This window comes from Gobio gobio (genome assembly GCF_949357685.1).
Source record: "Gobio gobio genome assembly, chromosome: 15".
NCBI lineage: Eukaryota > Metazoa > Chordata > Actinopteri > Cypriniformes > Gobionidae > Gobio > Gobio gobio.
The window spans coordinates 30,885,620-30,913,225 of record NC_137108.1 but is presented as its reverse complement, the minus strand read 5'-3'; the positions used below and the strand labels follow the sequence as shown (position 1 = coordinate 30,913,225).

Sequence of the window (27,606 nt, the reverse complement as noted above, 5' to 3'; positions counted from 1 at the left end):
ATTTTCATCTAGATGTACTAATCTTATTTTAAAGAAAACTTTACTATTTTAGCCCGGTCTTTCCCCTCACGTTTCAAGGATGAGAGCATATAACGCAACCTGTCTGTGTTGCTGTTTAGTTAATTTGGCTAGTTTCTACCTAGTAAGAGATGAATTTTAGCCAACATATGCCATTTTGTTACTTTCTGCACAACTCAGGTGATTGGCTCATAAAAACCTGGTTGCAGAACTGAGCAGCCATGAGCAAAGATGACAGATTTTCGAATAATGTACTTTAGGGTGGTCTTGCGCCACCAAGCAACTGTCATTGCTAAAAGATAGCCAGTAACACTTTTCAATAAGGTTCCATTAGATTCAATTGTCAATAACAATTTTAACATTGTTTATTAATATAGGTTAATTTTTATTTTTAAATATATTGTTATTCATTGTTTGTTCATGTTAATTTATAAAATAATTGTTAAAAATGTATTAGCTTGTGCAGAAATTATAATAGATCCTGTAAAATTTTTTTTTTACAAAGCAGTACAAAGAGGTAAAAAAACAACCTCTAAATATGACAGGAACACATGAATGCATTCTGAAATCACAGATAAAAATACACTTCATGCCTTTGTTTGTCGAGAACAGATTAAAATAATTTCCCATAAAAAAATCCGTAGCAGTTGTTCTCAATGGTGGGTTGCAAAAAAAAAATCTGAGAAAAACAGCACTGAAGGGCAATAATCATACAATGCAAGTAACCCTGCATTTTGGAATAGATAGCTTCACATTTCTGTTGTTCACAGCAAAGGTTTCTTTCTAACTCTATGATATTTTGGCACAAATTAATCTGTCACTTGGTAGAAGCTAACCAAATTAATCAGATGCCAACAGACAGGTTGAGTGACATGCCCTTATCATCCTTGAAAACTAACTAAGGTGAAAGACTAGGGTATAAGAAAATATAACCCAACTTCAATAAATTCTGGTTACAGGTTTCGCACTGTGGTGGGTTGTCCAGCAATGAAGAAAAATTTGTAAAATCCTCAAGCAAAACCGGTTGAGAACCACTCATTTAAATTTAATGACAAATCATATATTGTGGAAAAAAAAGTCAACCAAAATTTCTAACACAACTGAACAGAAAACTTACCTTACCTTTTATACATGGTGTCTTCTGGTCTCCTCAACATGAGCCGGTACAAACCCGTGACAGTCCACTCAGCACAGCACAAAACACATCCTTGCCTCTGTGAAACTCATCCCCACAGGCTGACTGTGTGTCAGTCAGAGTGCCAAGAGCAGCAGTGATTTTCTCAAATCACATTACCTCACAGAGAGCTCCACCTCATCTCTGTGTTGAGCTACATTCTCTGCCATGCTCCAGGGTTCTGAGGGTATTAATGCCTCTCAGCTGCAGTAACTGCCGGAAGAAAGAGAGAGAGAGTGACAGAGTATGTGTGTGAGAGAGAGAGAGGGGGGGGGATGATCAGCGCTGATGTTTTAATGCATCTTCTCTTCTATGTTTCAGCAGGGTAAAGGTTCACCCTTTGGTCAGAAAGCACTTCTAAATAGTCCCAGCTATTAAAAAAACACTCTTCTAATTCTGAGTCAGAGAAAATCAATAACATCAAAATCCATTAGCTTCTATGTGCATTACGTAACCACCATAGCTGAATATTACCTTTAAGAAACAAGAGGTCAAGATTTGGGCTAGTTAGCATGACCTCGTTATCTCCTGCTGGTTTTGAAATGTGGGGGGAAAAAACTCTTCCTCCATTAGAGACTGTAGGTTAGTGACTAAAAATGTTTTTAAAAAAGTAGATATAACATTAAACACAGAGTAAACATTTAATAAGAAAAGTTTGAGAAAAATGCAACCTTGATGAGATAAAAGACCTCTTTCAAAAACATTTAAAAATCTTAATTATTCCAAACTTTGACCGGTAGCTTATAATCCATTCAGTGCCCAATTTTGATTTGGGGTGAAATTTGCATGGATGAAATGTGCATGTCGTTTGTGGTGCCATCAGCCAAATCAGCATCTCATGATGACAATAACGTACAATTAGATTCAATGGTCGAAAACAATTTTTAACATCATTTATTAACATTGGTTAATATCCATTTTCATTTTTAAATACACTATTGTTCATTGTTTGTTAAAATTACACTTTACACTGAAAATTACACTGAACCTTACTGTCAAGTGTTAACACATTTCTTGAGAAGTATAGTGTAAACATTTTTACTTGTTTCAGAAAGATAGACCTTACTAGGGTGAATACAACGCTGAAAGTGGTGGTGGATATGGCCACAGCAGTGAGGTTTCAAAGGTTTAAACGCTGTTGTGAGCTGATATCTCTTCACTGTCATTTGTTGAAGAGGTACGTAACCCTCACGAGAGGCAGGTCAGAGCAGTTTCCAGCTGCCAAGCATGATCTGACCTCTATGGGTCAGGACAAGCTCTATCTACTCGCCACACATTTTGAGTTCAACCTCTACGAACCTCCTTTAGTGGTTTGTGTGACTGTGGAGCTAGTCTGTGTCTCATTGGTTTCTGCAAGCTGACTGTGTGTGTGTGTGTGTGTGGGCATGTTTTTGTGAAATATATGGACACAAATGTGTATAATGACATGGGTATGACATAGGTATTACAAAAATAGAGTGAAATATGAGGACGTTACCCATGTCCTCACTTTTCAAAAGGCTTATAAATCATAAAGAAAGAGCTTTTTTTCACAGAAAGTAAACTGTGCAGTTTCCTGTGATGGGTAGGTTTAGGGGCAGGGGCAGTGTAGGGGGATAGAAAATACGGTTTGTACGGTTTAAAAAGCATTACGCCTATTGAATGTCCCCACATTTCACAAACCCCTGTGTGTGTGTGTGTGTGTGTGTGTGTGTGTCTTACGAGATACTCTTTTTTAAGCTTTCAGTCACCACGGTGTTCCAGCACAATTCTGACATTTATATTCAAAACCAGCCATTATGAATTTTTTTCAAGGAATGTCCAAATAAGTCATAAGCTTTGAGGTATGATATGCCTATCGCAGACGGGTAAGCTGTTATAGATCACATTTCTTTCACCTTTCTTGTTGTAATACATTTACATTGTGGTGTATAGATAAATAAATTAAATGGGTGGTATACGTCTTTATGGCAGTGATTCCCAACCAGGAGTACACATACCTCAGCAGGTTAAAAAGACTAATTGGAAAGACTGCAGTGTTGCAAAGTTAAACCTATACAAAAAAAAGATTAATATGATTTTTCCGTTTCTATTTATATTGGAAAGCATTGAAATTATTAAAAATCTAATCAATAAATGGCAGATAAAAATTGGATAAATAAATCACTTCACAGTGCTATTAAATTATTAGTGTTCCTAGAGATGAACTTAAATTAATCTTTTTTTTTTCCAAATGAAATGAGCATGCACAATTATCAAATAATTTATTGTAAATAATATTGACAATATTTTAAAGAAAACAATAGGGGGGTTTGTATATTGGGTGACGTACTACAATACATGTGCTACTTGAGTTTCACTTACAGTATAATGTGTCTTATGTTTAAAAGTGACTTTTTTATATTAATGATATTGCTAATTGATATCGAGTATAATTTAAATTAAAAAGAAACAATTCTGGTTGAAATCGATGAAGAGGTACGTGAGCATCACAGATGGGGCTACGTAAAATGAAAAAGGTTAGGAAACACTGCTTTAGATTCAGATGTTTAAAAAGAAAGATACAAACTGAACTGAAATCAGTGTTCAGTCAGTTCTAGATTTGTCCTTTGTCCCCCCTTCAGAGAGCCCCGGGACGGTCAGATGGATAGAATTACCAAAACAGGATGCAACACAATAGCGTCTCCATCTCTTTCCCTCTCCCAACATTTCCCTTACCGATCCCCATCTCCATATTTCATTCTTTATAAGCAACCCTTATTTAAGAAAAAGGCAGGGAATGTGAGATTGTTCAGTCTAGCACACAGCTGACAGGAAGCAGTAATTGATGACAACAAAGCTGTCAAATGTTTCAAACACATTCACCAAAGAGCTGTCCTTTTTGCCATTGTGTAAACTCACCTTAAAATGCAGTCATTGCTGGTTCTAAAGCAGGACACTGGCTCCCGGCACACTCTCTCTCCCTCTCATTCTGGGGAACAGCAGGAGATAATAGCAGCTGGACAAGCTTGTGGGACTTTGGAGCAGAGCTACATATAGGAAAAAAATATAAAAAGCATAAACACTGTGCATAAACACACAAATGCATGTAAAGAGTGAGTTTTACATACACTGATGTGAATCAAATAGATCTAGCATAGTTTAGAAAAGTTGTTTTGTTTTTTATTTTTCACCAGCACTAAGTCTAACCCTAGTCTTAATCAGATCTGCCTCACTCAAAAAAGGCTAATGAATGATATTCCTTTTTCAAACAGCATGACTTGCGTGGATGACTAATTAGCAAAAGCGGTCTTTAGCACAGACATTTGAAAATGACTCTACAGCATGTCAGTTATCAAGAAGTACCATTTAATTATAGTCTATTCTGTTACCATGGCATTACACTCGAAGGTCCCTGCTTTGGGGGCTTTGTGATAGATACTAATGCACAGGAACAACTAAAGAACTAATGTTGAAGGAGACGATCCAGGTATGTAGAGAACAAGACAACTAGTGTCACAGTGTTTCAGAGTTTATTTAGCACATTATGCACATCCTCTCAATCTTTGTTTCATTCTTTTTATTTTCATTCTAAAATGTCAGCTGGATTCAACATATGAACTTTTGTTCTAACCCTAGTTCTATTGTTTGATGTTTCCAGAGTCTGATTTTTTTTTTTAATGAGAGTGCATCACATGCCCGCAAATACTCATTTACAAAAACCTTTTTTTAGAAAGAACAAAACTACACATAATTGCGTTTCAAACCTCTAATTTCGACAAAATAACTTGCTCCTAGGGCCACCAGAACCATGTGATTTCAGTTGGTTCTAAATATTATCGCAAAAACTATGCAAGCCACTGATCTGTAGTGTGAACTTATTGATGAATAATGATTTTTTTGGGCATTCTAGCATACTCCACTTACCATGCCTGCCATATAAAGTAACGGCAAGAAATAGTAAGTGTAGCATGCTATTTCAAAATCAGACCCAGTAAAGTTAAAAAGCCAGGAAGCATTGGCAACCTTTCTGAGGTTGAGAAAATGGGCAATTTTACCTGTAGGTGTTCCCAAAAAGGCTGTTTATAGTTGATTGCAGCTTTCACATCCAGCAGCACTGATGTGGTCAGCACCGAGTCTTAGAGGGAGATTCTGAAAAATAACCTACTTCCTAAGATGTGCTGCCCATGCCATTTGTGCACATTGTTTTTTGTTTTGTTTTGTTTTTAAGCCAACACCAGTCGACATACCTTGTGCATGGCATTTCTAAAAATGTTATATTGTAAAATGTAAAAGATAAAAAACACGATTACTTATTCGATTTTTGCTGCCAATTTGTCATCTTATTGGTTAGGTTGAGGTAGGATTGCGATGTGTCAGATGTGTACACTGAGAAAAAGGTGCATTTTGTTTCAAAAGCATGACAGCTTAAAATAGCAATCATGTTAAGTGGTCAAATCAGACTTCATATGAGCATACATTTTGTTGTTGCAAACTGAAGAGAATAAGCCAAGCAAAGACATGACATAATCATCTTGATATGCGTCTCACACGAGTCCCGCATCATTAATTTTTTATTCTGATCCAGAAAGTCTGAAAATAAAAATAATGTGGTTGTGGATGAACCTCAGCCCTCTCCTATCTGTGTATCAGTACACTATAATGATACCTGCTAACTTTGTTCAGCTGTCTCAAACTTTATATAACACTTAAACAATGAAATATGTGCTCAGTGAGCAGCACATCAAATCAGTGTGGAACAAGGGGTTATAAATGACGTACCCACCATGGAGATAGTGATGGAAATCAAGATAAAGTGACACCCCTGATCACGTAATCTTAGCCAGTTTGTTTTTGACTTCACGCACCTTACATAGCACGGGGGCCAAAGGGGAGACAGCCAGTGTCATTCTACCAAGCCACTTTCATCTCTGACTTCATCTCCTGCTGAATGTAGTGATGTTGGCAGGAATGCCATGGCAACCCTCCTCTGGTCCTCAGAGTGGCATTTTACAGTCCAAGTGTCTGAACACAGGAGATCAGGGAAGAAGGGAGATAGGTGGCAGCTCACCAGCCAAACCGACCCCTGCTAAGAGCCAACGCATTATGGTGCCAAAAAAAGCATGTCACAGAAAAAAATACAGGTTTGACATGACAGCTTTTACCCGTTTCAAGATGAGAACTTACTGAATTGGTTAACCTTGGTAAATCTTAAATGGCACAGCAAGTGGGATTTAGGCACAGAAGTTGTTGTCATCTGAAACGGTTGACTTTTCATGATCCCTCTTCTTCTATAACAGAGTGGAAATGTAAAATGTGTGCTTAATAATTTAAAAATAAAACTATAAATATTGTAGAACCATGTAAACAAACAACAAATAATGCTTTGAATCCTATGATTGCAGCATAAATCACACAAAAGTACATTTACTCTTATCCATGAATGAACACCGACAGCTTCCCCAGGGTGAGCTTGGGCGTGATGAAGAAGATCTGGCTTGACAAAGAAAATTGGTTTTGGACCACATAGTGTGTCTGGATGTTAAAACAAAGCCTAACAGATAAGGAAAGATATAGAAAACAGTGTAATCTGACATGCACTTCAAATAGTCAACGTTTCTGCCAACAGCTTTAAGCATTAAAACCATTTGGAAGGTGTGAGGGGGGCAAACAAAGAACTAGAGGTGATGGCTCAAGAGAGGCTTGAAAATACAGATTGGTTTAAATTCCTATGGAAAATAAACGGATTGTTGTGAATGAAGGTCTGGCCACCTGCGAACATTCAATCAGAGGCGATGGTGATGAGAGGAGAGGCAGATCCTTCACTAATCAATTTCTATCGCATAACTGGAATACATAACTCTCTCTAGTATCTCATAAATTGCAGTTACATATGCGATTCTGATTTAAGACGTAGACGGCAACACCAATGTGGACCATGGTAACATGTAACAGCTACTGAAATACTAATTAAACTTCTGTGGGACGTTTCTTTTTAAATCAAATCTTCTGGATTTGGGATGTTTAAACTACAGAAGACTACAAGCACCTAGCACCCCCTGCTGGGCAAATATCTAGCATTTACTAAGATTATCTTCAAGCACCAATTTCTATTAAAATAAACACATACACACACGCACATGTTTTTTTTTTGAGAATGTGAAACAGAACTGATCATTCAATATATGTTGTTTATGGATATTCTTTTACATTTCATTGTCATAACAAAACGTGTCAGAAATTTAGCACATGTAACATAGGAGTAATGTTTTTCCTCACCAGGATATCGTCACTAGAGACTAAATATATGTGTTGCCATTTATCTGCACCTGTGTGAAGTCCCAGAAGTGCTAAAGAACACCCTTATCCTCCTCCTGTGGCACAGGCAGAAACTCTGGATATTGGTTCAAGTGCAGTGGGATTCAGAGGTTGAGTCATCTGATGCTTCTATAATCCAGGGTACCACACACTATGAGAAAAAGGATAAACATGATCCAACTGAAGCATTCTCAAAACATCTTTCCCGGGTTCTCTTATATAAAAGCACTGATCTACGAAATGACAGCATGAAAGGACACAGTTTTGGTGGAAATGGATTTCTAAAGAGAGGCCAACTCATTTGTTTCCGCAGCAACAGGAGACGGCACCAACTGCTGTATTCCATTGGTCCATCACTACTACAGGAGAGAAAGCAGAACGGAAATTGTTTTATATTAGTGATTGGAGCAGATGTGTTTTGAGTAATGACTTACCCTCTGTCTGGGTCTGGGATTTTCAAAATAATCAGCTTTGGCTCCTATACAACTGTGAAACGACAAGAAAAATCACCAAGCAAATTGTGTTATAAACATGGACATGCAAATGAAGGGTTGCTATTTTCCTTTTTAGAGAATTTTGTACACCAGCACTTATAAAAAGTCAAATTAAAATATAGATCAAAGAAAAACGAAGCAGAAGACAAAGACAGAAATTTCGAAAACATCTTTTATTAAAGAATAGGAAAACCAACTATCACCACAGGGTGATTGCTTAAACAGTTCCACGTGAACTTTTCTCTTTTTAAATCACCAGCTGTAACACACATTATCAAGTATTATATATCTATATGTGTACAATTTTGCATGGTAATCAGATCGGAATGATAAAAAACAACAAAAGATGGCTGACACGTAGCTCCTTCAGACCAGTTATAACCCAAATAAGTCTGAATGTCAGCTTGAATTCAATTTTATCATATTATTTGTCTCATATGTATCTTGATACAGTTTACAACCAAAATGGAAAAACGGAGGTCGGCTATTAAGCGAATTTGTTTCTCATTACAAAAGTGCTTATAAAATATTAACTAGCAAATTTTGAACTGAGAGGTGATTCATGTCCATCCAATGCAATTATTCAATGGAACTACTTACCAAATAAAGTGCTATTGAAACGATCTTCACAGAAACAAGATTTTCTAGAAAGCAGCACAAGCCTTTGGAAAGCTTTTAATTCTTTCTTGCTCAGCAGGACTACAGGAAATATAATGATTGTTGAATTAGAGTAACAATCTGGAAGTCAGAGGTTGCTAATCAGCAGAGCTCTGAGGAATGCAGCAACTATACACAATTAGTTCAGGTCTGCTGGAGTCAATCAATAAGGACAAATAACCCTGTAACAGAGCAGTCTATCTGTTAGTTAGATTGCATGCTCCATTAGTTAGGGTTAAACTAAAGAATATGAGATGGGAGCTCAACTTTGGTCTCAGGTCATCACACCATGTCCTTTAAATCAACCTGAGCCATATATGCATCCAGCTCAGCATCCAGATGGCTCTTGGACATGGACATGTACGCATCCAGTTGTTCATCCAACTGTTCCCGAGAAGGAACTTGATGACTGTTGAACCTGGCCCGGCTGCACCCCGAATACGCCCCACTGACAGACGTAAAACGACCACCTGTGCACACGGGATGAGAGATTATAGCAGAGGGAAGGTTATGAATGAAAACATTAGCATGTACTGAATCGAACTGCACCACTTCAGTGAGGTGAAGAAGAATACACATGATATTCATCCAAAAATAAATGTCTTTTTGAGAGAAACATCTGCCACCTGGCAGCTTTTTAGTACTTCAAGCTGTTGAGAAGAGCAAAAATTATGAATCAAATGAATGTATCTGCAATAGTTGAAAAGAAATGGGTGAGAGCCCATTTGTCCTAGGTGTTTCTATAACCAGGTAAATTTATGTTTATCTGATGCTTGTTGCTCACTGAATGCACTGAACGTGTAAACAGCCAAAAAGCAGATGGAGTTACATGTACATATATTCAATCAAGTATTGCAGATAATACTAATGAACAGTGAATGTTGTTGGCTTTTAACTGCAGGAAATTGCTTCTGACATCACTACGGAAATCAGAAGAATTTGCCAAACCAGTGTATGGAGGAATCAAATGATCCTTGAACTTTTGAGGTGGTTTTAAATCACTGTACTAAAAAAAAAAAACTTTCAGTTTTCTGCCCATAAACACAAAATATTAACTTATGACCACCCAGATTTACACATCAACAACACATGATCAGAAACTTGGCATAACCAGTTAGAGAGAGGTTATGCGGGATAGATCTTATTATTATTATTATTATTATCATCTAAACAACCGAAGAACTAGTAAGAAGAGCAAAACATGGGAAAGTTTGCCAAAACTTGTGCTGTTCCTGAATGTGGCACCTGTCACTCTGCATTTCCTTCTGAAGAATCCAAACATTTGGAAAGAGTTAATTTTTAACAAATTCCCTAATCAATTCAGTCTGACATGAACAATTCCAGCACAAAATGGAGTAATGGCATTTTCAGGATGTTATTTTCCTGTGGCAGGTTGCATACTTTTGGAGCCAAGCATCGAGATGAATGGGAATGCTCATAGATACAGGTATTATTATCCACCTTACTTGTAACGCAAGAGCAGACGGGGCTATTTGTAACTTGAATTTGTTATATTATTTGAATGTATTTTCATAATTATAAATCACACTAGTTTGTAATGCAAATAGTTTGACAATTTACGGCACTTTTTCTAGCTATTTACCTATAGCAGCTAATGAATCTGAAGTCTCACACATCTACAGAAAATAGCTTACTTTTGCGTTGCAAAATAAGGTGGATAAACATAATAATAACAATAATAAGGCAATAAAGTATGTCCGATTCCAACGCTCATGTCATTTCCTGTCTACTGAGATACCTTCATCTGATTAATAATTGAAGGCAGCATAGGTGTATCTCTCGCTGCCTATGATATCCCACCATCCTGTGTGTTTGATTCCGTGACACTTGAGCAAAAAATAAATATGGCATCTGGCAGTTGCGGTTGGTGGACAGCTTGTGCGCAAATATGCAACTTTTCCCAATTTTGATGTCACTTCTAGCCTCAGAAGCCTGTCCATTTTTCACGATGTACCTTTGTGTGCAAGTCACTTCCTGAGAGGGAAGCGAGGGAACAAGTCAGCTGCCTAAGCTTTTGGGCACAGCCCTTGTTCTCACCTGTCCTTCTAATGGCTCCTCTCCCTCTGGTTCTCATTGCTCCAGTCAAATGAATTATGCCTCCATGCTGCTGCTGCTGGCCACACCCTCGCTGAACACCTAGAGGATTGACTACACCATGCTGTCTACTCATGCCTGTACACAGAAACACACATGCATTTACATGATGATATAAAGTCATGCTGGTGTCTCTCTCACTTTGTCACTCACTTCTCCTTGTGTAAAATCCTTTGACCAGGCCTCTTCTGCATACCCCTCGTCCTCCTCTCATTTGTCCCCGCAATCCCACCATGCACCCTCTCCCCAAGGGATGGCCAAGCCTGGTCTTCGCACTCACTTTGCACAGTTGATTATTTATATTCTGCAGAGAGGAAGAGTCACAGAAACTATTTAGTCTACCATCAGAGATCCTCAGCTCTGATAGTTTTGTATTTTGTCAAACAGAATGTGTTTGACAGATACATTATGCAGGGCAGCCAGCACAGAAGGTCTGTTGGCCATCTCCAGAGCCAGCCGCTGGTTCTCAAGCGAGGCTGCAGTCTGCTGTTTTACTGCGGCAGTGATGTCCATCACATCATCCGTTTGCTGATGCTTCAGTAAACTGGTGAAACTACAGAGAATAACAAGACAGAGAATTAAAGCACACAATAGTGACACTCAAGCTGCACTGTAAACAAATGTATTTCTTGAAAACATTTCGACAATAGCATGATTGCTAAACTAAATCGCACCGGTCATGAAGAGAGACGGTGCACGTGCTGTTCAGAATGATCTTTTGGGGTTCCAGAGGATTCATTTTCACATCCAGCTTGCGGTGTAAACGTCAGACTTTCAGTCAAAACATACGCTAAAAAAAATAGAATGAGAAGTCAAAATAGTGTTGACATACAACTTTAACCCACATAGGCCTAATTCTAAGTTTGCATCCCAAAATTGTCTGTGCTAGTGTAGCACAACTGATTTGCATGAAACAAAACTTAGCAAACATTTGAACAGAAATGTCGCATGTTTTAAGCTATATATCATTATTATTATTTTAAATCGCTTTTTTTATTTCCCACCATTGAAGTAAGCATCGAAGCACGCGCAGCAGCACTCAATGTTATTAGAATAGTTTTAGTCGGTTGTTTTCTGCCAGGTGTGCGGAGTTTGGTACAGTGATTCACACGCTGTTACGGTCCGGTTGATTCTGAATTTTCTACCGCCCTCTACCGGACATAACATAACACAGCTGCACATGACAGCTATGACAGCACAATCTCTGTGTCTCTGTGTCAAAATATATGTAATATGTATATATATATATATTACAATATGATCTGATAACATTTACTTAGTATACTTTGTATAAAGTTAACAGTTTTCTATGTTTCTATCCACTATTAGAGTAATATTAGAAAAATATTTATTTATTTATCATTTTTAATTCACATTAATTTGTATTTTACAATAAACAAAGAATTTTGATATTCCAAAGCGATATTATAGAAAATAAAAGCTTACACTTTCTCTTTGGTTTTGTTCCTTACGATTAAAAACTATATGGCTTTAACTATATCCTTTGGATTTAATAAAATAAATTATTTTCGTGGTTTCTAAAGCAGAATGAAAAGCCAAACGTGCCCAATATCAAATCAAAATGTATTTGACATTTTTTAAATTGATGTTAATTAATAACAACAGTCTATCAGTCCTAGAACTTGACTACATTTCATAAAATCTTGAGAGTCCTTTTTTGAAAATCCGTAGTAGCTACTCCATGGTTACTTCAAGGTTCACACTAATGGCCTGCTAATGATCAGATGACCGACCAGGAACCATTGGCACCAACGATCAAGCCTTCTGACTTAAGATGGGTTAATTTTTTTGTTTGTTTGTTAACAGATTAGTCTTTATTTTACTTATTTCACCTTCACTTGCGTTGCGTGGAATGATTTCGAGCAGCGGGAAAGAAAAAAAATACTCGTAAATGTCTTGTGGCCTTTGGTGTCTGTTTCAGTTTTATTTTGCTTTATTTGTTTGACAAATAGCTATACTTTGTATCGTCAGGGGAGTTACCTCTCTCTCTCTCTCTCTCTCTTTCTCTCTCTCTCTCTCTCTCTCTCTCTCTCTCTCTCTGGATATGCGCGTGAGCGAGTAGACGGGCGCAGACATACACAGAAGAGTAAAGCACATGTGACACATAACATGTAAGTAGTCTTTATATTAACTTGCATGATTTTGCTGTTTGTGTTTTATGTATCTGGCTGTGTGAGAAGAAAGAATGAAACCGAATAAACTAGTGTCTGAATCAGGAAGTAACTGCTCGGCGTTTCACTTACTGAAATTCAGAATGATAGACATATATGGACACATGGATATGAAATTATTTGTTTAGTTAATAAATATAGTGACATTGAACTACAATTTTCTGTATCTTCATACTAAGTCTTTTTCCCCACCCTATTAGGTTACTTAAAAATTGAACATCACCTGTAGCAATGCCCAGTTCTGAGAACTGTGGTTACATTCTTGTATTTGCATGATTTTCCACTATCTCTGTGAAAACTATATAGTTTCCCCAGAAGTATTTAGACATTTAACCACCCTTGAAATTTTGACATGTTTGAATTGTATTGTATTAGATCAGTGGTTCTATCTTCGCTTCAGAATAATATTGGACAATAAGTGGTGACCCAACACAGTATTAAAATAGTTTATTGTACAAAAGTAACAAAAACGTCTTAAATATCAAACATTTAAATTATTCATGTAACAGTGAACTGCATAAGCCAAACAATATTTTGCATTTTATACACAAATACAGTACAATATGACAAAATACAGTGCAGTTTGAATGGACACACATGGAGGCCATGGAGGTCAAAAACAAAAGGTTTTCTATTTCATTTTAAAAGTTCACAAGCCTATATGTATTCTGGGTATCAACCTATATACAAATATACTAAATAGAGACATGGGCATACATTTTAAATAATTGTATTATTTGCATTTTGCATTGTTTTTTCCCCCTTCTTTGACCATTGCATTAGATAACAAACCTTTCCCAGAACTGATCAAGTCAAGATTGACAAACCTCTTTTGTGAAATGTTTTGAGTGAAAAGTGTGCTTGTGCTGTCTTTCTTTCTTTCTTTAAAAAAATTACCATGTGATTTTATGTTTTAATACCCAATGCAATGACAAGGGTTAGTGTCCAGGCCACATACATATACCATTTATTTTTCTCTTCTAAAATAGTGGGAGCAGAATGTCTGTGAATGCCCCCAACAGCAGTGATGCGTGTTTAAGCATCGTTCACAGCCTGATGTGCCACCGCCAGGGAGGAGAGAATGAGAGCTTCGCCAAACGTGCCATCGAAAGCCTGGTAAAGAAACTCAAGGAGAAAAGAGATGAGCTTGACTCCCTCATCACCGCTATCACTACAAATGGAGTTCATCCAAGCAAGTGCGTCACCATACAGAGAACCCTGGATGGACGTTTGCAGGTCAGAGCATTACCAGCCAACATCATTGTTTTTTTAACACAAATGAATCACGTGTGAAAAAAAATCATGATTTTTGTATGACAAATGCATGACCTGATGACACCACAACTGGTCAGTGACTTCTAATGAAGCTTGGTTGACCAAGTTAAGCTAGTTCAGAATTCTGGTGGGGAAACAGCATACCAGGCTAGGTACCAGCAGCCAGTTTATGGTAAATGAAATAAAACTGAAATAAAATATAAATATTACTTCTTTTTTTTTTTTTATACGAAACTTGTAAATGTTGCATTGCCAACTAACGGAAATTGAACTGAAGTTACTAAAATTACTAAAACTTAAATAAAAATTAATTTAATCTATGTAGAAAAAAATTACTAAATTTCAAATGAAACCTAATGAAAACTAGTTGGTCTTTTCAGCTGGGTAATATATTGTATGCCAGGCTGTTGGTATCATCTTACACATAAAAATTCTGTTATTGTGGAAAAGGCCAATCATTTTTCAGTGTTAATTATTTTTCCAAATGCGACTGTAAACAGGGTATGTGGCCAGTTCTCCACTTCAAATGAAATCTGAACATAAACAATATGAAAAAAAGATCCCACATGTCAGCATTAATTACATGTCAAAATACAGGCAAAGACACACCACATTTTTCCTAGAGGTTCCATGCCTCTTCCACACGTACAGAAGTGACTGCACTCATGTCATCTACGTTATAATGAATTTTCAAGAGTATAATTAACTGAAATAGATTCACTTAAAGAGCCAGTTAATCGAAAAAGCATGCATAAACACTTGAGCTGACAAATAAACAGGCACATCGTATCATAACAGCTCTTAATACAGTATGACATTTTGTAATGTGATCACTTTTCATGTTTAAGACCAAAAGTCTGGCAGACTTTCACCTCTGCGGCATTTATAACCATCAGAGGAGGAGGATCGAGGTATGAGTGATGTTAACATGGAAGAAATCTTTTCTCCCAAAATAGTCAGCTCATGATTTTAGAGAGAGGAGAGGCCCGTGGAGAACGAGACAGAAAGTTTTCCCTTCCCCCAGCTGTAGACGGGGAGAGAGGCGGGTGGAGGGCGAGGAAGGGTTGTTTTGTCTGAAACACAGGAAAGGGGCGTGGCCAAGCTTAAGCCTGTCTGTCTCGCAGTCTGTGTATGTGGGAGAGAGAGGACTGTGTCAGTATTTGAAGCATGAGTGCAATGTATTCAAGTAGGACATTTATGCAACAAGTTCTGCATGTATGCGTGCATCCGTATGCATGTGTGCTGAACTCTGTTTCATGTCACGCACAGCTATTAGGGTTTGTTAGTGGAGAAATGCGATGTTTACGAAAATGAGAGGGTCCTGAGAGTTTAATATGGTGCTCTGTCTGTGTGTGAGTTTGTAAAACGTAATGGGGTTGGCAGGGAACCAGCTCTGTCTCTGTCTGTGCGCCGACTGTCTCCGCTTTGACTTGCTCAGGAAGGTCAGTCTCCTGGGTGGAGAGTTGTAAGTCATTCCAATAGCAAATGAGGTCACAGTGGGTTGCCACTCACACATGATTTAGAGAAGATGGTCTGAAGGCAGAGTCAAATGTTTCTCTGTACTTCTTATCTTCTGTCCGTGTGATGTCATGCTCTTGAAACTTTTGAATGACCTTGATTGAACCATGAACTGTCAGTGACTAGATTGTATTCAGCATATTCTGCATAGCATCCCTAACTTCAGTCTATCCATCCATAAGAGTTTGACTATTCTTAACTCATGTCCAGTTCATTTTTAGTGTAATGATTGGATGTATTGTGATGTGAAACAGTAACAAAAGTTCTAAAAGAATATTTTTTAAATCTTCATGAAACAGAAGTTGTGATAGTATTTTCTTCCCTATTGTGACGTACTGTATATCCAAGTGAAACTGCTTCTTGAACAAGAAAAAAACGTAGGCTGGGACTTCAGTCCAATATACACTGCTTTTCGAAAGTTAGGGGTCATTAAGTTTTTACTGTATTTTTGATCAAATAAATGCAGCCTTGGCGAACATAAGATATTTCTTTCAAAAACATAAAAAAATCTTACCAACCCCAAACTTTTGAAGCAAATGTTACCAGATTCAAAACCTGACATTCTGAAAATGAATCATGAGATTAAAAGCAATTGCCTATTTTGGAGCCCTAATATTCACGTTAAGTTTAAAGGTCTGTTCAACAAAGATGAGAGACCATGATTGTCACATTTTCCACTTGTGTTTTACATCACATTACAGCAACAGTCTTCTATTTCGTTTGGCAAAAAAGTGTAACAAACTCATCTATGTCTAAGCCATTAGTTATGTCTTTCTTGTGAGCCAAAATCATCAAATTCATTTTTCTCGGACAACTGAATAGTTCTTTGGAACGGTGTTAAGACTCGGGACAGGGTGGAGAATGAATATGATACTGAGGACACTCCGATTACCAGTGCTTGCAGTCCAGGGAGTGTTTCAGTCAGCGCATAATAAATAACACTAAATAGAAGAAAAATAAAATGATCAACAAAAAGGTAGAACAGAATCCTTCTCTTTGTTAAATGTTGGTAATCTTAATATTAACCATTAAATGATTTGAGTAAAATACACAATTCTTCAAAATATGTTGTTGTTATTTTTATTATCACCACACTTTAAGTAAAAAAAAGTCACAGCCGTGAGAGTGATTTCAACTCCGTTATAATACTGTACTGTTGACATCAAGTGTTGTCATTGCTCCTCAGGTGGCTGGGCGGAAGGGTTTCCCTCATGTCATATACGCTCGTCTGTGGCGATGGCCGGACCTCCACAAGAATGAACTCAAGCATGTCAAGTTCTGTCAGTATGCGTTCGATCTGAAGTACGATAACGTGTGTGTGAACCCCTACCACTATGAGCGTGTGGTGTCCCCTGGGATTGGTGCGTATGTCTGTAAAAACACAAACTAACTAAATGTTTTTCATCACTATTAAAATTTTAGCAGGGAAATATTTTGATATAGAACATGCCGTATTCTTGAACGTGATTCTGTGTTGATATTTTGGTGATTTTATTATATATTGCACTGTTATATGTAATTTTTTTCTTACTTCTCATCTTGCAGTGGGATTCAGTTTGCCAAACACAGGTGAGCGGAGCTCTGAATAAATAGTGGCGGCTATTAGCGCTTGTATTTGTTCTCCACATGTGAAAGAATGTCTTAAACATTCATTTGGGCTAATCGCTGACGGCCCTGATCGCTATGCTGCTGGCAGGCAGCCTTTAATCAGACAGAGACTGCCATAAAATGTGTCAGATCGAGACATGCAAGGACTCGCCTTGCAGTGAGAGAGACTAACGGACAGGAGTTTGGAGAGGAACTAAAAGATGTTTTGACACTCAATCTCATCCCTCAGGCAGGCTGATAAAAGAAGAGCACATACATGACTGCATCCAGATGGAGGGTCCGTCGAGTATGACCTTACAGCAAGACCATCATCCTCCAGATCACTACAGCCCACAGCCACTGAGACTGATGTCCCCAGAGCCGCCCCAGCGGACCACTTCCTCGGTCACTCTCTACCCCAGCCTGCCCCTCTCTCCACCCTGTAAGTATAGCAAAGCCTGCTTGATCAAGGCTAAGGGGTTTTATTGCAACAGTGTTGGCATAATAAAAATAAATAAATAATCTTTTTTTTTAAATCCAGAAATCACAATGTATGATTTTTTTAACTATTTATTTGTATGATACAGCTGCAAATAAGTATTTGAACACCGGTCTATCAGCTAGAATTCTTACCCTCAAAGACCTGTTAGTCTGCCTTTAAAATGTCCACCTCCACTCCATTTATTATCCTAAATTAGATGCACATCTTTGAGGTCGTTAGCTGCATAAAGACACCTGTCCACCCCATACAATCAGTAAGAATCCAACTACTAACATGGCCAAGACCAAAGAGCTGTCCAAAGACACTAGAGACAAAATTTTACACCTCCACAAGGCTGGAAAGGGCTACGGGGAAATTGCCAAGCAGCTTGGTGAAAAAAGGTCCACTGTTGGAGCAATCATTAGAAAATGGAAGAAGCTAAACATGACTGTCAATCTCCCTCGGACTGGGGCTCCATCCAAGATCTCACCTCGTGGGGTCTCAGTGATCCTAAGAAAGGTGAGAAATCAGCCCAGAACTACACGGGAGGAACTGGTCAATGACCTGAAAAGAGCGGGTAATACACTAAGACGTCGTGGTTTGAAATCATGCATGGCACGGAAGGTTCCCCTGCTTAAACCAGCACATGTCCAGGCCCGTCTTAAGTTTGCCAATGACCATTTGGATGATCCAGAGGAGTCATGGGAGAAAGTCATGTGGTCAGATGAGACCAAAATAGAACTTTTTGGTCATAATTCCACTAAACGTGTTTGGAAGAAGAAGAATGATGAGTACCATCCCAAGAACACCATCCCTACTGTGAAGGCACATGTGACAGGGCGACTGCACTGTATTAAGGTGAGGATGACCGGGGCCATGTATTGCGAGATTTTGGGGAACAACCTCCTTCCCTCAGTTAGAGCATTGAAGATGGGTCGAGGCTGTGTCTTCCAACATGACAATGACCCGAAGCACACAGCCAGGATAACCAAGGAGTGGCTCTGTAAGAAGCATGTCAAGGTTCTGGCGTGGCCTAGCCAGTCTCCAGACCTAAACCCAATAGAGAATCTTTGGAGGGAGCTCAAACTCCGTGTTTCTCAGCGACAGGCCAGAAACCTGACTGATCTAGAGAAGATCTGTGTGGAGGAGTGGGCCAAAATCCCTCCTGCAGTGTGTGCAAACCTGGTGAAAAACTACAGGAAACGTTTGACCTCTGTAATTGCAAACAAAGGCTTCTGTACCAAATATTAACATTGATTTTCTCAGGTGTTCAAATACTTATTTGCAGCTGTATCATACAAATAAATAGTTTAAAAAAACATACTTTGTGATTTCTGGATTTTTTTTTAGATTATGTCTCTCACAGTGGACATGCACCTACGATGACAATTTCAGACCCCTCCATGATTTCTAAATGGGAGAACTTGCAAAATAGCAGGGTGTTCAAATACTTATTTTCCTCACTGTATGTATATATATATATATATATATATATATATATATATATATATATATATATATATATATATATATATATATATACATATATATATATATATATATATACATATATATATATATATATATACATATATATATATATATATATATATATATATATATATATATATATATATATATATATATATATATATATATATATATATATATATATATATATATATATATATATATATATGTGTGTGTGTAATAAATAAAATAAATGTATTAAACATGTCTTGTTGTAATGCAAAAGGATGATTCAAAATAAAAATCATCATATTGCATTATGAGACATATTTAAAGGCCCACTGAAGTGCCTTGAAATGCACAGAATTATTCAGTGTGTTGGCGTAATTTCCACTGAAACAGGAAGCTAGGCTGGGACATATTGAACAGCTCCTCTAATTTTTTTTTAAATAGCCAATAGCTAGTTTATATCACATTTTATTATTTATTATGTTGAGCTTGGTAAAGCCACAGTTCCCGTTTCTCATCCATATCTCTTTAAAATATAGCATTCTGTGCAGAATTCAAATAGGTTTGATACGTTTTCTGGTATGCGCTGACTCATATGATCCGCTCTATGCTATCGTGTCTGTGGACCAGAACAGACTCGCGAAAGTTCGTCTGACATTAATGCAAAACCAGACTTCATTCGACCCAGTGGATTTATTCTGTCTGAATCGTTCCCTATATTTAAAATCGACTAGTCAGTGGGTAACCTGAAAGACCAGTTGACTTGAGGAAGCTTTTTGTTATTACAGTGATTTTAGATTCAACTGAAGCTGATTGGTTTTAGAGGGTATGACCAAAAAGGACTATTTTTAACTTGACTCTATAAATATAATAGTTAACACTTTACAATAAGTTCTCATTTATTAACATTAGTTAATGTAATAATTAACATGAAATAACAATGAGCAAAACATTTGTTACCATATTCATTCATCTATTAACATTAGTTAGTAAAAATACAGCTGTTCATTGTTTGTTCATGTTAGTTCACAGTGCATTAACTAATGTTAACAATTTTTGTTGAAATTGAGAAAAATGTTGAGATTAATAAATGCTGTAGACGTATTGTTCATTCTTAGTTCATGTTAACTAATGTTAACTAATTAAACTTTGCAAAGTGTTATCACATAATCACATCATATGAATAATATTGTATACACTGGCATGAGACTTTAGTAAAATAAATATTCTTGTTTTGTGTGACACATTGGTGGTTGCACCTTACTAGTGGTTACTAGTAACAAGTGGAATCATGGCCTCTTTGTCGTATTAACACATCTGTAAAATGTGATATTCATGCATCATTGATCTCATTCTCTCTCTGTCTATCTCTTTTAAAAGCGAGTGCTTCCAGGTTGTCCATGCAGGTAGAAAGACCTGAGGGAATTTTGCAGATCGCCTCCCCAGCGGGACGGGTATTGACCACCAGCTCTCCACCTTCCACCCCAACACACAGTCATGCACCCACACACAGCCAGCCCTCGCCCCAGCAGCCCTCTGTCAGTCAGAGTGAATACAGCACCTCCAAACACACACAAATACAGGGCTCTTACCACAGTAAGTGCATGCAGAAATCATGTTGAATTTTATCATTGCGACTTTATAAGTTGTATATATTTGTGTATGTTTCATTTGTATAATATTATCAGTGAAAGACTCGTATATGAAATCAGTATCAAGTCGTGTTAAATCTGTTCATTATGTCTCAGCAACAACCTGGACGGGGACCAGCACAGCCTCTTATACTCCTACTGGACCTCAGCAGAATGGGCGGAGTCATCAGCAAGCCCCTCCCCCTCATACCAGCCACTTCTGTATGTAAATACTGATCATGTCAACAGTTTTTGTAAAATATAAATAATGATAACTGTAAAGTAATTTTAAAATCTCATTTACAAATGGGCCCGGTATGATTTTTAAAATGTTTTGAAAGAAGTAGTATTTTATGTTTATTACCAAGGCTGTATTTATTTGATTAAAATACATAAAAAAATTATAATATTGTGAAATATTATTACTATTTATAATAACTGTTTTATATTTGAATTAGGGCTGTCACCGTTAACGCATGCGATTGATTTAAATTCCTATTATCATAATGTTATGCCTGATCGGTGTATGTATATATATATATATATATATATATATTCTCACTAACGTCATTGTGTTTTTAATTGTTTCCTTTTAAAAAACTTTATTTTTATACTGTTATCAGGGTCTCAGCATCACACACCAGCCTCATACCCTCAACCAGTCTCCAACCATCCAGGTACTACACCCTCCACACACACACACATGCGCGCGCGAGCGCGCATATATCTTCTACATGAACAACACTCAGTATTGAGCCTGTGTGTCATTGTGTGTACACTACAGGCCCAGAGTTCTGGTGCTCAATCTCTTATTTCGAGATGGATGTGCAGGTTGGGGAGATGTTTAAGGTTCTAGCAAACTGTCCTGTGGTGACGGTGGATGGATATGTGGACCCTTCAGGCGGGGACCGCTTTTGTTTGGGTCAGCTTAGCAATGTTCACCGAACTGATACCAGTGAGAGGGCACGGTCAGTGATCATTCAACATAAAAGATATGCACATTCATTCATGTGCAATCGACGAAGATGCAAACTTGTGAACACCTGACATCCACCCAACAGGCTTCATATTGGTAAAGGTGTTCAGCTGGAATGCCGTGGGGAGGGGGACGTGTGGATGCGTTGCCTTAGTGACCATGCTGTCTTCGTGCAAAGTTACTACCTGGACAGGGAGGCGGGGAGAGCGCCAGGGGATGCTGTTCACAAGATCTACCCAGAAGCCCTCATTAAGGTACACCTCTAATGACATCACACCTTTGCACTGCTTTATTCTTTCCAATTAAATCGAATCAGACGGAAAACCAGAAGAGAACAGCCTTGAGTCAGAGCACTATAGAGGAATGCTATACATGTTTGTGGCATTGTAAATCGGTTTATTTCTAGGAAACAAGCATTAATAAATAAAATTAAGGATAAATGTGTGAACAAGGACTGAAATATTTGGATCAGTTGTCCCAAGTGCTGCTGAGCTAATTCCATTTTATTCCTCCAGGTGTTTGATCTTCGTCAGTGTCACAGGCAGATGCAGCAGCAAGCGGCGACTGCGCAGGCAGCTGCGGCTGCACAGGCTGCAGCGGTTGCTGGGAACATCCCTGGGCCTGGCAGTGTTGGAGGAATTGCTCCAGCCATCAGTGAGTCATTGGGCCCACAAATATCGATTTTCCAGTTCTGAGTCTCTGTACCGATTCTAAACCCCAAATGCCAGTCTTTGCTGGATTCCTTTTCATCAGCAGTGTGTTGAATCTACAGCCCCACTGCAAAAGAAGTGATATTTTACACAGGTTTGCGGCCTGAACGTTATGAGACAAAAAGCATGTGTACAGCAAAATAATGCTAAGAAAACAGCTGTCTATTGGGTTATCATCACAAGCTGCATGCAGTAACTTAGAGCATGACCAGTTTAGCCCGATCCACAAACTAATGACTCTTATGAACGGGTTCTTTTTAGAGAATCAGCATGGCCAGTGTAGTCCGATACACAAACAATTGATTCTTTTGAGCTAGTCCTATTAATAAGTCTTTCAAAAAGATTCAATGGAAGCAATAGAAATGCTTAGTTTGGACCCTGTTGTTAAAGGTAGGGTAGGTAGGATTTGGTTAAAAAACTTTTTTTCCAAATTTGTTTAAACTTTCTTTATATATCAATACATAATTAAAATGTAAGTACTCAGAAAAAGAAAGTATAAAAATTGAGTGTCTGTAGACCTCTCACGACTGTTTTAAAGACAGCTCATTATTTCCATTCACTCCACCTTCTCCCTTCTGGGCTCTTTCCAAAGCCACGCCCCCAAAACACATGAACGCGCTACGCCGACCGCGATCAGCTCAGCTGAAAGACGCATTATTTACCTGAAGCGAGCGGAGAAGAAGTGCATACGTGACATCATGTCAGAATCACATGTAATAAAAAATCGAACTTTATCATTATGAATATAAACAAATAAGATGTCTTTTAGTACTCACTATCAAGCTAGAATAACGATACTGGTAAAGTTTAAAATACACACACAACACAGTGTCTATGACACACAAGATAAAAACATCAACATAAACATTGGTAGAGTATATAAAAACAAACCAAGGGGCGAAATAAACGTGCAGGTAAAGTTCCCGGTGAACATGGTAAAAGAGTTTAGACAGTGGGTAGTAGCTAAAGCTAACTTAGTTCTAAAAAAAGTTCCTGGATGCGGTGTACTAGCTTTTACACATGCATTTTGTTATCTTAAGTTACATTTTGCGAAATTCAACACGACAGCGATCAACTTGAGCTAGGCATATTGAGTATTTATCATCTCTACTAATGGCTCGCTAAGTGTATAACATTGTAACTTTATGCTAAGTAATGTTATGTTAGCTATATTAGGCAGCTACGTGTGCTAGTGAGACATGCTTCATGAAAACATAAACCAAAAAAATGTATAATCAAAATGAAAGATTACCTGTCCAGCAGAAATACAGCCTCTTGAACTCAAATCAAATGGGTGCGCCAGGGTTGCCAGGTTTTCACAACAAAATCCGCCCAATTGCTACTCAAAACTAGCCCAAAACAAGCCCAATCGTGTTTCTCCGCGTTTGGGGGGTAAAATATGTGTCTTTTTGGTAGGGCTGCCTGCTAAAATTCGCAAATCCCGGGGCAAAATATCACATAATTGGGGTCGCTTCAACCCGCGGTCGCGGACATGAAAAACAGCCCGCGGCAACAGTGTTTGAAGTAGCCCGACTTGGCAACACTGGGGCGCGCGCATGTGGGCAGATCCTGGAGCAAAAGCGGCGGTAGCCATGCTAGCGAGAGAGAGTGACAGTTGCCCAAGCCAATTACTTGTTTCGGCCCGAACGAAAATAATGAGCAGTGTTTATTGCAGATTAAAAAGTCTAGAGTCACTCGATTTGTATACTCTATTTTTCAGAGTACTTAAATTTTAATTATGTATTGACATATAAAGAAAGTTTAAACAAATTTGGACAAAAGTGTTTTAGATCATTCTTACCTACCCCACCTTTAAGTCTTAAAATTCTTATTTTTGTAATCTACCAAGTTATATTCCCAAGTGAATCAGAATCGAATCATGAGCTAGTAAATGGACTGCATTTATATAGCGCTGTCTACAGACCCATGGCCATCCAAAGCACTTTACATATTGCCTCACATTCACCCACTCATACACCGATGGCGGTGTCAGCCATGCAAGGCGCCATCCAGCTCGTGAGGAGCAGCTGGGGTAAGGTGTCTTGCTCATGGACACCTCAGCACTTGGTCAGGTGGAACCGTGGATAGAACCACCAACTTTCCAGTTAGTAGACAACCTACATGAGCCACTGAGCCACTGCTGCTGCAGAAGCTAGTGAATCAGAATCAAATCACGACATGTGTCCAGCCCTAGTCTTAAAATTATACCTTTCGGTTAGTAGACGACCTACTTGAACCACTGAGCCACTGCCACTGCAGCTAGTGAATCAGAATCAAATCCCGACATGTGTCCAGCCCTAGTCTTGAAATTATACCTTTCAAAAAGTAGCTTAATTCCTGTAATACACACTCTCCCTTATACATTTTCACAGGTTTGTCGGCCGCAGCTGGAATAGGTGTTGATGACCTGCGACGTTTGTGTATCCTGCGTCTGAGTTTTGTAAAGGGTTGGGGACCTGACTACCCTCGACAGACCATCAAACAGACACCGTGCTGGGTGGAGGTTCATCTACACCGTGCCCTACAGCTGCTGGACGAGGTTCTGCACACCATGCCCCTCGCTGACCCTGGACCTGCCAATTGACCCACAGACTGCAAAATATACACGTCCTGTCACAAAACAGAGACACACATACCTACAAACAGTGACTCATAGAACCACATACACGCATAAGCCGTCACACACACAGTCTTTCCACAGCCTTGGCCAGCAAAGTGCCTCTGAACTGACCAGTGTTTAGTCCACTCTTGGGTGCTGTTGACTCAGTCGTCATGGTAACACAGACCAAAGGCCCCACTGATGAGTTCACACTAATGGAGGTCCAAAAGAGGTGGAAGTACTGTAGATGAGGTGGAGAGGGAGAGAAAGATCCATATAGCTGAACATATGATGACACGGTTAATATACTTTAAGGGTTAGTTCAACCAAAATAAAAAATCTGTCATTATTTACTCACCCTCATGTCATTCCAAGCCCGTTAGCCTGTACATTTTCATTTTTGGGTAAACTAACCCTTGAAATGTATATATATTTTTTTTCCTTTAACATGTCTTTGGAAGCCATTCGTTATAAAACATTTATTTTGGCAAAATTACATATCACAATTCATAACACAAATGCATTTCAAAAATAATATATACAACTGGTAAGGATACAGTCATGAAAAATTTGCAATTTCAATATTTTATCATTTTAATATTTTAAATATTCATACCAAAGAAACATTTTAAATATAATGTATTAATTTCAATACCACTTAATTAAAAATGTTGTGTATAGAATATATTTATGTTTTTTTTTGTACCATTCATTAGCCTCCATTGTTAGAACAAATAGAAAAAAGCTTGACCCTAATGCCCAATGTTGCATTTTTGCAACATTTTCACTCTGAAATGTATCACTTTCTGAGTGTCATCTATTCTACTGTTATGTCACGTGTAGTTTTTATGCACATTTAGTGAAAATTAGGTATTATTTAATTGCTTTATACAAACATTGCAATTCTGCTACACTGGATCTCTAAGGGTTAAAGCTCTGACTCAAACTGATTTATCATAGATCTTAAAGTAGCAGCTGATCTGAATGCTGAGTGCAGGCTGGATGTCCATGAACAAATGCATTTAAAACAAGCTAATAGAAAGGATAGAAAATGTGCTGTAGTCTACAAATCAGTTTATTTAATCTGAGTGATCTCAAGTGAGATCAAAGAGCCTGTTTTAATGACAATCAGTTTGTTATGAATACCATAATAGTTTATAAGTCAGTGATACAGAGATAAAAGTTTTGTTAACAGTGGGATTTTCATTTGCTAGGCTATACATAAGTGATGCCATACCAATGTGCCATAACAGTCTGAGATTCATACATGTTCAAGCCTTTAAAAGCCATGACTCTGAGACAGGAATGAGGACACCTAGTGGTTATTTCAAGTATTAGATTCCTTCATTGACAGCCCTGCATTAGACTTGAGTGACTTGACTCTTGTTTAAGCATTTATATATTACCATTTGTATTTAATTCAAAGATTCTGCTGTGCTGTATTGGGAATATATTCATGACAAAAAGTTGTTAGGCAAAACACCTCCAAGATATGCGTTTGCTAAATTATTTTTGTCAAATCCCACTTGCTTATTGTAGGATAATGTATATACGGGGTCTGCCACTGAGGGGGCCTCCAAAATGTGTGTTCTGGGACCATGATCCAGCCCTACTTCAGCCGTGACTATATTCAGAAAACCACACACTCAAGTGCCTTATTGCTTCCATAAAACAGCCACTTCATAATAATAAAACAAAATATTAAGAAAAGTAAACTCAGGTTTTATCTGTCCGCCGAGAAGATATATGACACCTGGCCTGGCATAATGTACTAACAACAATCATAAGGAACAACTTTCTTGATACTTATAGCATGGGTTTTCAAACTTTCTGATGCCAAGGACCCCCAAATATGAGGGACCCCCTTCCTAAAACCCATCTATATATTTTTATGTATGAAAAAACATTTAAACTGTTAGATAAATAGTAAGTGTAACATTATAAATACAACATATCGTTTCTAAACTTAAAGGGGTGAGCAAGATAAAAGGGACTATAGTGAGAATAACTCACTAGAATGATGTAAAACAAACATATATACGATTAGTATGTATACAGCAAGAAAGGAGAGAAACATTTAGAAATGAAACGCTTAGAATGTTCGGTAGACTTTAAACATTTTTGCTTCGTCTTTTTATTCTCTGAAATCTTCTGGGGACTCCTTAGAACCTCCAGTTTGAAAACCCCTGACTTATAGCACCCCTCTGGCCTCATGGCCTCATGGGATGGGAGGAGGCAGAGCAATCTCAGCAGATGCAGGTCATGGGATTGGCAAAAACATTTTCTGAAATATTTACTTGTCGTACCCTGAGATTTTAAGCTAAGATTTCAATAATTTAAGAACACATTTACATGTTCATGGTTCTCTTATGACTGTTAATGGTCGCATGACATGCAGGTAAACAAAAAAATGTCATCTTTTTT

The 27,606-nt window shown here is 38.0% G+C and overlaps 2 protein-coding genes across 2 annotated transcripts; one reads left to right on the top strand and one right to left on the bottom strand.

Annotated features, from left to right (window-relative positions):
- Window positions 1-8,116: 8,116 nt before the first annotated feature.
- Window positions 8,117-11,868, bottom strand: chtopb (chromatin target of PRMT1b). The gene is made up of 6 exons (XM_079836785.1): window positions 11,739-11,868; window positions 11,409-11,524; window positions 11,140-11,287; window positions 10,888-11,038; window positions 10,678-10,812; window positions 8,117-9,089 (listed from the first exon to the last, which is right to left on the bottom strand). Exons 2-6 carry the CDS (start codon window positions 11,471-11,473, stop codon window positions 8,902-8,904), a joined length of 687 nt encoding a protein of 228 aa, XP_079692911.1. The 5' UTR covers window positions 11,474-11,524; window positions 11,739-11,868; the 3' UTR covers window positions 8,117-8,901.
- Window positions 11,869-12,454: 586 nt separating this feature from the next.
- On the top strand, window positions 12,455-26,866 carry smad10b (SMAD family member 10b). The gene is made up of 12 exons (XM_079838054.1): window positions 12,455-12,866; window positions 13,916-14,162; window positions 16,906-17,080; window positions 17,265-17,288; window positions 17,557-17,748; window positions 20,647-20,862; window positions 21,015-21,119; window positions 21,521-21,574; window positions 21,682-21,865; window positions 21,959-22,127; window positions 22,389-22,527; window positions 24,956-26,866. Exons 2-12 carry the CDS (start codon window positions 13,926-13,928, stop codon window positions 25,165-25,167), a joined length of 1,707 nt encoding a protein of 568 aa, XP_079694180.1. The 5' UTR covers window positions 12,455-12,866; window positions 13,916-13,925; the 3' UTR covers window positions 25,168-26,866.
- The last annotated feature ends 740 nt before the right edge of the window (window positions 26,867-27,606 follow it).